Here is a 13,703-nt window from a genome sequence, read left to right as displayed (position 1 = left end):
CTATACCCTTTGTTTTTTACTCAATTGTTTATTGGAAACTGATTCAAGAATTCACTCTCAAGATTTGACTGTATTATCCTTCCCTAAACCCATGCTGGATTAAACAATCAAATACGCTCTAAAACCACCAGTCAAAAACAATCACATATCTTTTGTAGGATGTGTGTATTAATTACCTGGTCGATTTGTGGCGAAAACATAAGTCATTTTGACCCTTTCACCTTGTGTAATGGAGAAAAATAAGTCACAAATTTAGTAAAATTTCCTAAGAAATCCTAACACTTGATTAGAGTTCTAGCAATTATGTAAAAGTGCACACTAATAATAAAACAAAATCAACAATAAATGACTCTTGAACTGGATTAGTAGCACAATGCTAATTTAGAGGGAAAAAAATCACATAAAAATGGACAAAACTAAGAGATGCAATTTTCATGATCTTCCAACTACGATTTATATTTACACACTTAGATGATACAGTTATCTGTGCTGCTCACTAAGAAAATTTCAACTGCAAGAAAATTTCAACTTCAATTTGTTCTCTAACACAACTAAGGAGCATGCTGCAGCACTGCAGCTCCTGGAGAGACAAGAAGCTGCGAACTATGCACTACGTTCCAACTTTATGCTGAGGAACATGCTATTGTTGCATATTTACTCGAGAAACTGTTGTTGATATCAGTTCAATATGTAAATCCCACTCTGACATATCATGCAACAAGGAGTTCACCACAAGTACCTGCAACCAAAAAATAGAAGATGAAGGACTGCATAAGCAGAGAAGGGAACAAATGAAGAGCTTAAAAAATGGAGCTTTACATCTTTCAAAGATCTCTTTTGCCATCTGCAGAACTGAATCTGTTTCTTCTGCCAACTTTAAGAATTTCTCCAAATCCTTCACAGCTTCAGCTGCTATTGATGAAGTGTATTCTGCTTCAACAACCTTGTAGGCTGCAGTCTTTGCTGCTTCTTCTACCGACTCACCAGCCTTAGAATAGACAATGGGTGGATGCTGTCTAGCCCAGATGCCTTTCTGACCGCTAGCATTTGTCTCCAATGTATTATTTTTAAGCCTGAAGTGGCTATCAACCTGCAATCCCAAACCATACAGATTTCAACCAGGGCACTATGCAGGCACTCTAGTCAAAAAGACAACAATCATCATATTTACATCCTACATCCCAACTACTTGGATATACCCCTGTTCAAATTTCTCAGCATAGGTCACAAGTTAGTAAATACAGAGAAGGTTATGTTCTTGGAATATTTACAGATGGGTATAAGGGGGAAAACACACACACACACACAAATATCATTAAGAATGTGAGTGCTTGCTGCTTATCTTATCAAGAGAATGACGAATCTACTTGCTTAACAATCCAAATCCCATTAATTTCTTTAAAGTGGTTGGTTGCAAGTATGATAAAGAAAGATTAAATGGAATTTAAAAATACAACTGAGGCACGTGCCTTGTACCTTTGTAAGTTCTGCAACTTTCTAATTTTTATCTTAGAGCAGCATAATAAACAAAAATGAGAAATGCAGTGACATGATGTGTCTATTTTATATAATATTTTACCCCCGTCCCTTGGTCATAATTACTAGTGTTTTTGGCTCTTTAGAGCCACTTTTATTACTAATTGGTGTTTTCTAATGTTTTCGTAGATTTGGTTGACTTTTGCAGAGATTTGCACTTTTGGAGTATTTTCCCGAGACATTATGGAGCAATTACGAGCATCGGAGAAGCACGACCAGTTTTTGTAGCCTAGGGCCGGTTAGAGCCATCAAACCAGTGATTAAGGGCTCGGTATATATGATACAGGGGCATTTGGACCGAGTATTCAAGACCCGAAGAGGAAACCCAGATTGGCCCGAAGAATTGGAGCCCAATCGTAGTCCAAATAGTGGCCCAAGAGTGCCGCCCGGCGAAAGAGGCTGGCGCCCGAACTCGCGCCCGGGCGCGAGATTCATACTTGGAGGAAAAAGGCGCGCCCGATCGAGCGCGTGTTATTGTTAGGAGACGATTAGCGTCGTTTAAGTTTGTTTTAGTTTAGGATTCTTACGGAGTATAAATACTTCTCCGTAAAACGAGTTTAGGACCTTCTTTGACCTTCTTTTACTCTCTCTTAATTATTTTTCTTAGATTTTCTCTCTCTACTTAGCTTTGAGATTAGTTTCCCTCTCTTATACTTTGTTCTTAACTCTATTCTTAATTCCAGATTTATTTTGGTAACGATTTCTCTTCTCTTAATCTTAGTTATTTATTTTATTCCTTTGATCATGTTTTGTTTTATTACTTTGATTTGTTTAGTTTTAATTATGTGTGAGTAGTTTTAAATCTAGGGTTTGTGGGGATCCATAAATAATATGAAGGGGTAATTTATTGTTGTTAATTGTCAATGCTACATTAATTTCCTATTGATTGATTTAATGCTCTGTGACTAGATTTGCGCAAATCTTTTATGCATGAGTTTAACAATATTGATTCGAGATTCGACATATGAGAATTGATGTTTAGGTCTAGTTTCAATAGGCAAGTTAATTTATAAATGGTCGAGTCGAGATTCGAAAGATGAGATTTAATACCGGTAAATTAATTGTGTGATTGTAATACGTAGCATGATCTGATTAATGTATGCATTGATGATTGATTATTATGTTTTACCCTGGAATATTATTTATTGGTGAACCTATGCCCTAGATCCTTTTATTCATTGTTTTCTCTTTATTATTAATCTTTGTAGTTTAGTTTCATATCCAAATTTACATATTGGTTACTTTATAATTTAGATTACTTTAATTAATCAGGAATAGAAAGACTCGTTTCTAGGTGGATTCGACCCTACTTCCCTATCTACATTAGTTAGAGGATTTAGGAATTACTTTTGATTAGGGGATACGACTTTACCATGTCATGACACACGTGCATAATTACTGGAAAACAAACATTATGTATAAAACCTTGACTCTTTTTTCCAAAGAAGAGAAATCAGCTAATTAAAAGTTAAAGTTTTACCTTCTCAAGTTTATCCTGAGAACAGAGTCTTCTCAACCTTGCCCCCAACTGTTTCCTAAAATTTTGCGGTACCGGAACATCACTTCTTTTCTGCACAAATTATATATAGGAAAATGAAATTAGTTTATTTACACAAGTGAATGTCAAAGGTTTCGATAATAACGTAAGATTATGAAATCCTAAGGAAAACTATATCCATAAAGTTAATGCATTTGGGTTCTTGATAGAGTTCCACTTCTCAACCAACAGATATTACTATGGTAAATATTTAATTAGCTACAAACTCATGAAGTTTTTTGGCTTCACAATAATATGGATATGTTGTGCGGTATATTGCTCTCCCACAGTATGATGGAGAACTGACTAATCAGAAATCTAATTATAGCCAGTAGACACAACAATATCTAACCACACTCATCCCTTTTCTTTTATCCATAGTCATGGACAAATTGAAAAGTTCAATTCAAGATTTGATTACATGGTGCACGATATTTGCGGATGATATTGTGTTAATTAATGAGATGAAAGAAGATGTGGAAAGTAAGTGGGAATTGTGGAGACGAACTCTATCAAGGCTTTAAGCAGAGCAGAAGTAATAAACAGAATTAGGAATGTAAGTTGTTAGGCAAAGGTGTGACCCTTCAAAAATAGAGAACCTAGATGGTCATAACAATGTCATATCTGAGTACAAAACTTTTGGCGGATCCAAGAAGCATATCCCTTCAAAACTTTTTGGCCAGCCCAATTAAAAATATACGATGACACACTTTTTTTTTGGTGGGGGGGGAGTAAGAGAAAATTTGGTCAATAAAGGAACAAAACACTACAGATAAGGAGAGGACCAGAATTCCTCTAACATCAAGATGTCACACAAAACAGAACTTTATCCAGTTAGTTCATTCAAAAGGTACATGGATCAATCGTTTGAAAAAAAATATTGTCCCACAAATCCACAATAAAGTCTAATTAGGTTCCCAGTCCTGTAGGAAAATGTCACATAAAACAGAGTGCCAACCATTTGGTACATCCACATGGACATTGAAATTAATTGTAACATGGGTTTAAAGAGAAACATGTCAAACTAATTTAGCTACAATGAAGTTCAATTAGATTGCCAGATTTCTGAAGGTTCAAGCAGTCCTCTCTAATAATAAAAAACCAAACCCATCATGTCTCGTAAATCTCACATAAGATACTTGCAGATGCTGAAAATCAGCCTCCTCTATTTGCAACTATGTTAATTTTTTTTATTAGAAAGTATCTTTGTAAATTTATGAAGAGAGAAAACAACAATAAGACAAGGTATTTGAAATGGCCAAAGTGTGGACTTGGATGTGATGCATTGAAGTTTCCTTAGTTTCACAGCTTACTTTGAGAGACCAAAACCATTTCTGGCACAGGTATAACACAGGGTACAACACCAACACAGCAACAGACCTAAGTAACAAAGAAACATACAATCTTCAAAAACAAGACACGCAACTACGAGCAAGGTCAAAATAATAGCTTTGCTTTCACAAACACATGGCACGAGAATTAGGCAACAAACTTTTTCTCATACTCCAGAATCTGCATTTTCCATACAAAAATCTTCAAAATTAACAACCTTCCGAGATGGGTGAAACTTAGACCTCTGAACATCTCCCAATCACGTTGTGAACTCTGAAAGTGTGATAAGAAGGATCCAACAAAAAGATAGACTCTAAATATACCCAACAGATTATCCCATAGATCTCTATTTTGTAATTTTACCTAAAATGGAAGAAGATTACCCCAAAATAATGATAGAAACCATAGAGGCAAGAACAGTACAGAACAAGGTATAAGACTACTTTCCAGACCAATTTTTTTTTTTTTTAATGAATGTGAACTACTGAACTCCCATTCCAACCACGTAGACACAGGAAAGAAAATAATGAGACTATATAAAGATACAATACCTTTGTCTTATTTATTGGTTACGCTTTCTACTTATGCCCAATCCTTTTTATTGGCAACACTTTTGCTTTATTTCCTACTACCTCCGTTTCTTTTTAGTTGACACGTATTCCTTTTTAGGAAGTTTTTTTTAAGTTGACACGTTACCTTTTGGGGTAAATTTTTTACCTTGCATTTACAAGCTACCCCACTTGCTTTTTCATTCTCTCTCACTCTCTCTCCTCTCCTTAATATATGTGCCTAAATCAAACGCGTCAACTAAATAGAAACGGAGGAAGTATTTAAGTAAACTTATTATTACACAAACCCCAATTACATCACTCTCTACTGCTTTTAACTAAAATATACATACACCCCTACACTCCCTCCTCTCCTACCCTCTTTCACTTCAGATGTTACTAGTAAATGTAACTATCATTTAGTAACGGAGGTTTATAAATTGATATATAAAGAATAAGAGTGTGAAATCCTGCTACAGAATCCCATTAAATCTTTTTGAAGGTCATATTTTTCTTTTATTAAATATAGCCCTAAAAAGAGGGGAAGTGTTTAGAGCATCATAATATGGGTTGAAGATGATATTTGAGCATATGACATGTATAACAGCAGTATGCAGACAAAATTTTACAAGCAAATGCTTTCTGGTTATGTTGGAACTTGTGTCAAGTGTATACTATCAAATGTCTGAAGATGTTAACCAGACCCCCCCCCAAAAAAAAAAAAAAAAAAAAAAAAAAACTTCCATCCTTCTTCATTTGTCATAGTTTAGATTATGTAAAAAGTAATTTGCTTTATATTTTGTAGTGAATAAAAAAGTGCTTTACGTAGTGCTCACTATCTTGATCGTAACTTTTACCAATCCACAATGATTGATAAGGGTAATACTTGGTATACAATGGAAACATTTAGAAGTGATAAATAATACAGGGTACATGCTTGTAAAAAGTGCCACAACCCACAAGAGCTTGATTTCAAAGACACCACAGCACATAACTTCTGAATAGTTATAAAATGCTCCCTATCCAGCTTGTATTAATATGGATATCCGGCCAAACCACAAACTACATATTCATCACAAAATTACAAGACTTGTACCCATTTAGACTATGGATTCTTCTTTAAAATTATTATCTAGGATTATAAATTATGTGGAAATGAGAAGCCTAAATACTACTTTTGTTCCTAAATGTTCTTTAGAGCACTCACATCAGTGAGCAATTTTTTGCTCATGAGCAAAAATGGTGAGCAAATTTGGTAGAAATGATACTACATCAATGAGGAAAATGAAAAATGCTCATGAGTAATTCAATTCTTATTTGATCACTAATGGGATAAAATTTCCTCACCAAAAATACTCATGAGCAAATTGGTTGGGAAGAGAGAGAAAGTGGCTAGAGAGAGAATGAGCAAATTTTTTTTTTTTTGCTCACTAATGTGAGTGCTCTTACGATTACTAATTGGACAAGGGAAAAAAAAAAAGTGTGTAAAGAGAAAATTCTTATGTGGACTTGGTTCACAATAATATTATTATGGACCTCAGGTCCACACATGTGGCCTTGATTATTTATATTAACCAATATTAAAATGTTAATTAACTTATGAGTCATGACTCATGAGTTCATGACCTTTATTGTAAAACAATAACTTTTATTTGAACATAGTGTGTTAGTGACTTTTTTTTAACATAGTGAACTATATTTTTATTACTAAACAACAAAAGAGCCTCTAATATTAGTGGTCCACAATAAATTAATGTAAACCAAGTCTATTTAAGAGTATATAGGGTTAATGTAGGTAATGTGTGGGACAAGAAAAAAGGGGCAAGAGGTTGGTCCTTGTGTAGGATAAGAGGGTGAAAGCATAACAATTCATAATATATGGTATAAAGAAAAGTGTAAAGAATAAAAAGGAACGGAAATGTGGAAAACGTAATAAACATTAAAGAATGGAGGTAGTATATGATATGTCAGCCTATGTCATCTTGATATTTTTATTTTTATTATTATTATTATTATTATGTATCTTCTACAAGATTATGAAGTGAAATATTCCATGCCATACTCTAAGTTCTATATGATTTTGACATTCATAATGCATGTTCAAAGAAAATAATAGCATAATTTTCTACACTAAAGAGAATTCGAATAATACATCAATACAGCGAGTGCTATATGAATTCTTGACTCAAAGAAGGAAGAGTAGCAGCAGAATTAGATCATCAAAAAAACAAAGCATGATGCAAGGTTCACCTCATAAAATGTGCAATACTGCAAATAAGAGAAGAGAATGATAGGAAGGAAAAAAAGGATCTGCTGGAACACACCTCAATATGAGCTAAAATTGAACCAATATCCATTCCATTTTGTTCTTCAAGGGCTTCAAAGATCATTTCATTATACCTGTTACAGGAGCAAAAGAGTCAGATTGTACACAATTCATCACAGATACCTAATAGATTCACTAGCAGCTGTTTCCTTCCAAATAAAACAATCCATTTTGCATATTTGAATCACAATGGCCCAATGTATTGTCCAGATGAAAGGTCTTTTACTTACTGGACTCAGCCACTACAGCAACTAACAGTCTTAACACTATTATTTATGATGATTCCTACTGCATAAATACCCAGCCTCCTGCTCATTCAAAACTCAAAGCTGCTGGTGTCTAGAGGTACCAAGCCGAATCTCTAGTTTAATTGCCAAAGATCCTACCTCTCATAATCATCTTGGAATCAACCATCTTCACAGAGAATGAAATTCTTTCATGGTTTTCGGATGCAAATTCCTTCCAAAATGAACATCCACTCGTTCTAGAAATAAAGAGGGGCCCATTTCGATAACAATCAGCCTCTTGATGAGATATCTTTTCATCTAGCTTGATATAGAAAACATGGCTGAATACAAGCTAACTAAGGAGTTTTTTTTCCCTCGCAGAAGCAAAGGGTAATACAATCCACAGAGTTTTTTAACAGAGGTCATCTATAGAATATGATGATTGTGATCAGGGTAGCTGAGAAGAAACCCAAGTTCCTGCCAATCCCTGCTTCCACAGTTTAAAGTGAGAGCAATTGTTATCTGAGTTTGGTTGTCCATGGCAGATAATACAAACTATACATAGACATGAATATCAAGGAGTGGCACAATGGTAGTGACTTCTCGACAGAGAAATTTAGGCATATTCGCTGGCAGAAAGGAATTTGATCAAACCTTATCCAGCAAGTTTTTTTTTTTTTTACACAGTTTTGAAATAGTCATTGTGGACAGAGATAGGCAGATAGCAGAAAATATTCATATCAATCTGAGCAAAAAAAACATGACCGGGAAACAGCTAGTTCAAAACAAGACCCCTAATATTTTACAACTTGACCTTGTGAACGAATGTGTTGATAAGTAGATCTAGGGTTATCATAGTCCCAGATCAAAATTAATAGTGTTAGAGTGCAATCTGCCAGATCTTACCCAGATTTCATGCCATGTCATGTCGACATAAGTATGTGAAGAAAACTTTCGAGTCTGTTAACATAGGTTACAAGTATAATAGAAAAAAAATATTCCGATAAACACCCACAATCTTGAAAATTTTTATATTTGCTAGTACCTGGGACCGTTTTTTGCATCAGGCAAGTCCTTGCCAAAATCATCCTTGACATGATCAGCTGGTGATTCATGTACGACAGGCACATGAACAGTAGGAGCCTGCACAGGGACAGAAGGAGCAGCAGGAGCCTGCATGGGGACAGAAGGAGCAGCAGGAGCATCTTGAACAGGCTTTGGCTTCGGAGGCCTTAGTTTGTCCCTAGAGCCTTGAACTGCAGCACTCATGTTCCTCCATTTGTCCTGTGTCAGCAATACAACATATTAATTTATCAAACCTAATTGATACTAGTGAATAATTCTATCAAACACAGAATATACATCGACGCAGCAAGTAAATGAATTATGGACTAACAGTGTGTTTATATAAAGGAAGGGGAAGGAAAAAAAGGGGTGGGGTGGGGAGAGGAGGGGGGGGGGAGAATGATGAGTTTTCTTTCCAAATTTCTTACAATGCCTCCATTTGCCTCCCCTCCAACTCCCTTCCTTCCTCATTTGTTATCCAAACGAAAAATAATCCATCCCTCCATTTCCCTCCCCTTCCTTTCCCTCCATTTCCTTCAATCCAAACAAAGTGTAAATGCCTAACTAGAGTAGTAAATGCCTAATAAAGAGTTGTTATGCAAGATATAGGAAAATTAAAAGGAGTCAAGCTGGTTACATAAAAATGTACGCTAAAATTCTTGATGTGGGACTTCATCACCTAAACTAATGAAAATTTGAAGCTACTGCGTAATCAAAAGTTAACAGACACATCAAGGTTTGTCAAAATGTTCTATTATTTGAAGGGACAAACCCTAGTTCCAATATTTTAGCTTATGGGGGCATAAGCTGTTTGATAACACTAATCAAAAATACATTCGAATTTCAACAAAAACACATTGATTCACACCCAGCAAATTTAGAGAATCACAGTTGAGGAATACAGACTTATCATTTCCAAGCCTGATGCAAAAACGGCTTTTTCAACCATTATAAATTTTGCAATATCAAAGTTTATTATAGTAAATCAATTAATCTACTTTATTGCATATGAAATCATAATAATTTTTACTTAATATTATTATTTTTTTTAAGGTGAGGTGAACAAGGTCTTTCTCTGTTTTCACTAACTTTTACACTATTCACATACTCTGACCGAGTTTGATGATTTATATAGGCCATGTTCTTTTGAGCTTCTAGGCAGAGTAGGGCAGGACAGAGTAGTACAGAGCAGGGCTAGGCTTTCACACACTGCGCGGCAGGGCACAGCAATACAGAGCAGCTCTAAGGAACAGATAGTCACGTGAAATCTAAGTTAGATTTGCCTCAATTTACAATTAACTTATAACTTTTATTTATTATTGGTTATTAAAGATATTATGATCAAAATAATGCATGGACAATTATTAAATGAGAGGTATTACAAGTAAAAACAATGAATAACCAAATATTTAAACCTAATTTAATCCCAGTGACAATAATAAAACGAAATTCCACCAAAATTGGTTGCTTCAACAGAGAATCAACACCAAAACAATAAAACATCAAATTAAAGCCAAAAAAAAAAATTTAAAAATAATAATAAAACATCAAATTAAAGCCCCCCAAAAAAAATACATATGACAAAAACAAGATTCAACGAAAAAGAAAAGGCAATTTGCAGAAAAAATAATAAACCTTGAGGTCGATATTGGAGCGAGAATGGAGAAATTTGTTGAATTCGACATCTTTCTGGATCAATTTCCATTTACCAGGGCCGTGTTTAGCGACACCTGCTCGTAGCGCCTCCTCTTCTTCGGACGTCCACTTTTGCTTCGGATTTCCCATCTCTCTTTTTCTCTCTCCTCAATTTCACCCGACCGCTGAAAATTTCGATTTTTGAGAGCCGAGAGGTGTGAGTGGCGGCTGCCGATGTATTTGGAACAATGGAACACAGTGGGGGTATAACTGTGATTAATAATCAATAACTATATTCTAAAAGACACGTATCACAATATATTTACCAACTTTTTTGTTTTTTTGAAAGAATATCCTTCCTCCGTTTTTTTATTATTGCACCATAGGGATTGGGTGTAAATATTTTGGTAGTTGAAAAAAGTAAGAGAGAGAAAGTAAAAATACAAAATTGTCTATGTGACATATTGATAAACTAAAAAGTAAGTGTAAAAGGTAAGGGTATGTTGTGTATTTATAGTGTGAACACAAATAATTTTTTTCCTAAAAAAGAAATGGTACAATATTTGTGAAACTTCCTAAAAAGGCAAGCGGTGCAATAATAAAAGAACGGAGGAAGTATATTTACCAACTTAGATATCTAATTAAGGGCTTGTTCTCATTGACTAAACTCAGCTGAACTGAATTGAGCTGAACTGGACTGAACTGAACTGAAATGAATATTTTATAAGAGAAGGAAATTAGGAGTTGAACTGAACTGAATTGAACTGAATTTCAACGTAAGAGAACAGGCCCTAAGTAATTACTTTTTAATGTATAAGTGATTATTTTTTGTAAATAAAAATGAATATATATATATATATATATATATATATATATATATATATATATATATATATATATATATATATATATATATATATATATATATATATATATATATATATATATATATATATATATCTTTCAACCTACCATAATACCTACCATAATTGGTGAATGAAAAATTATTAAATGTGAAATAAAAAAAATAAAAATAAATATACCATCAAGGATCAACCTAACATAATTGGTGAATGAAAAATTATTAAATGTGAAATAAAAAAATAAAAATAAATATACCATCAAGGATCAAAATAGAAGAAATTTAAAAAAATACTCCGTGAGCATCAGCAATGGGAAGGATGTAACAATCCTTTCCCAATTTCTCTCTCTTTCCCTCCACTTGACACATCACACTCTCTTTCTTCCACATCACTTCCCTCTATCTCCATCCTTTTACTTATCCTCTTTCTTAAATATTTTCAACATTAATGAGTATCCTTTCCCATATACTCTCTCCTATTTAGATATACCCCAACATATATTCTCTCTCCTATTTACACACTTAATTATTATTTTAGTTTGTAAAATATGTTTATTATTATTATTATTATTAATCGAACAAAAATACGTCAACTAATACATTTTCACATTAATATAAAAGATTAGTAAAATACGAAATACATGAATTAAAATTTTGAAATACACGGATAAAAATAAGCAACGAAAATAACACACATAATTTAAAATTATTAAAATGCTAATTTTCGACCGAGCTCCTTGACCTTGCCCATAAATGCTCAACCAAGTCGTTCTTTAATGCCTCATGAACTTCTCTATCGCGAATCTCCCCTCTTGAAGCTATCAATCTACTAAAATTATCAGGATCATACTGCCCAGGAGTTACTATAAATGTTGTTGCATTTCTGGTTGTGGACGACCCTGGCATATTTCCAGGTTGTTCTTGAGCGAATTCTAGTGGGTCTTTATAGTTTTAATATGTATCACGCTCGTCTTCAACTATCATGATGTGGATGATGATGCAAGTCATCATGATTTTCCACATCAACTCTACACTCCATGCCAAAGCAGGTTTCCTAATTATTGCAAACCGAGCTTGTAACACACCAAATGCACGCTCAACATCCTTTCTAGCACTCTCTTGACGTGTAGTGAACAATTTATCCTTTAAGGTTTGTGGGACTGCAATAGCGTTTATGAATGTCGACCATTTTGGATAAATCCCATCTGTGAGATAATATCCTTTGTTGTAATTATTTCCGTTAACAGTGAACAGAACTTGTGGAACACGATTATTTATTATATCATCAAACACCGGAGAACGCTGAAGTACATTAATGTCGTTGCAGGATCCATGCGTGTCAAATCCATAAATCCCTAGAAGCAATCGCTTCTAAAATAACAGTAGTCGTTTTAGATCTTCCTTGATACATTCCTTTCCATCCAGCTGGACAATTTTTCCAGACCCAATGCATGCAATCAATGCTGCCCAACATGCTTGCGATGGTACTCAGTTGCAAATTGGGCAATTACTCCGTCGACAAACTGTGCAAGACATTCTCTGGCAGTGCTTTCATCGAGCTTCAGATACTCATCTACTTGATCAGCAGAACAATCATAAGCTAACATACGTATGGATGTTGTGCATTTCTGAAGGGGTGAAGCACCAAGACGCATTGTATCATCTGGGTGTTGTTGGAAGTAACGGTTAGTTACACTTAATGTGTTGACAATGCGAAGGAAAAGGGGTCTTCGCATACGAAACCTCCTTCGAAATGTGGTTTCATCGTATACTGGTTGGTCACTAAAATAATTTGAAACTAAATTGTCGTGAGCTGCTTCACGATTTCTCGGCACAGTTATTCTTCGTTTTCTTTAACGTTTATGTTCATTTTGCTGTACTGAATTGTTTACAGCTACAAGTACCTGCATTTTGCATTACTTGTAATCGATGACTCTCGTTGATAAAATTCATGACCATTTGATCATAAATATCATCAGTTGAACTTGAAGACGAAGAAGAAGAACTTGAAGAGTTTGAATCGAAATTCATATTATGTTTATTACCAAACAATATTTGAAATAGAAGGTTTTGGTTTTTTTTTTTAAATGCCAATGGGAATATAAGGTTGATATTGAGAGATGTAATGTTATTGGGAGTAATTAATATTATGAATTTTATAGATAAAAATAGGATAAGGTTAGTCAGATGATAAGATTACTCCCAAGGATATGTGGTCATAAAACAAAGGATGTCAAAAGATAAGATTTTGGTTAGATGAAATGTCATGGGAGCAATTTGATAAATTATCTAGACAAAAAACGATAAGGTTAGTCAGAAGATTAGATTTCAGATGATGATATGTGGTCATAAAACAAAGGATGTCAAAAGATAAGATTTTGGTTAGATGAAATGTCATGGGAGCAATTTGATAAATTATCTAGAAAAAAAACGATAAGGTTAGTCAGAAGATTAAATTTCAGATGATGATATGTGGTCATAAAACAAAGGATGTCAGAAGATAAGATTTTGGTTAGATGAAATGTCATGGGTAGCAATCTTATACATTATCACAATAATATAAAGTAACATTAACAGACTTGAACTCAATTTAGTAAACATAACGTTCATATTAATACATAGAAATTACATTCAT

General features: G+C 34.2%; 2 protein-coding genes across 2 annotated transcripts; both read right to left on the bottom strand.

Moving 5' to 3' along the window:
• Positions 1-325: 325 nt before the first annotated feature.
• Positions 326-10,417, bottom strand: LOC145635832 (telomere repeat-binding factor 4-like). The gene is made up of 6 exons (XM_081687198.1): positions 10,207-10,417; positions 8,552-8,790; positions 7,278-7,353; positions 3,017-3,106; positions 820-1,090; positions 326-739 (listed from the first exon to the last, which is right to left on the bottom strand). The coding sequence occupies exons 1-6, from the start codon at positions 10,354-10,356 to the stop codon at positions 711-713; spliced, it is 855 nt and encodes a 284-aa protein (XP_081543324.1). The 5' UTR covers positions 10,357-10,417; the 3' UTR covers positions 326-710.
• A 1,602-nt stretch (positions 10,418-12,019) lies between these two features.
• On the bottom strand, positions 12,020-13,099 carry LOC145636657 (uncharacterized). Its single transcript, XM_081688222.1, has 3 exons — positions 12,973-13,099; positions 12,541-12,839; positions 12,020-12,439 (listed from the first exon to the last, which is right to left on the bottom strand). The coding sequence occupies exons 1-3, from the start codon at positions 13,097-13,099 to the stop codon at positions 12,020-12,022; spliced, it is 846 nt and encodes a 281-aa protein (XP_081544348.1).
• Between the last annotated feature and the right edge of the window lie 604 nt (positions 13,100-13,703).

The sequence above is a fragment of the Chenopodium album genome, chromosome 6 (genome assembly GCF_948465745.1).
Source record: "Chenopodium album chromosome 6, dcCheAlbu1.1, whole genome shotgun sequence".
Classification (NCBI taxonomy): Eukaryota; Viridiplantae; Streptophyta; class Magnoliopsida; order Caryophyllales; family Amaranthaceae; genus Chenopodium; species Chenopodium album.
The sequence above is the reverse complement of the archived record's forward strand: the minus strand, read 5'-3'. Positions and strand labels throughout refer to the sequence as shown.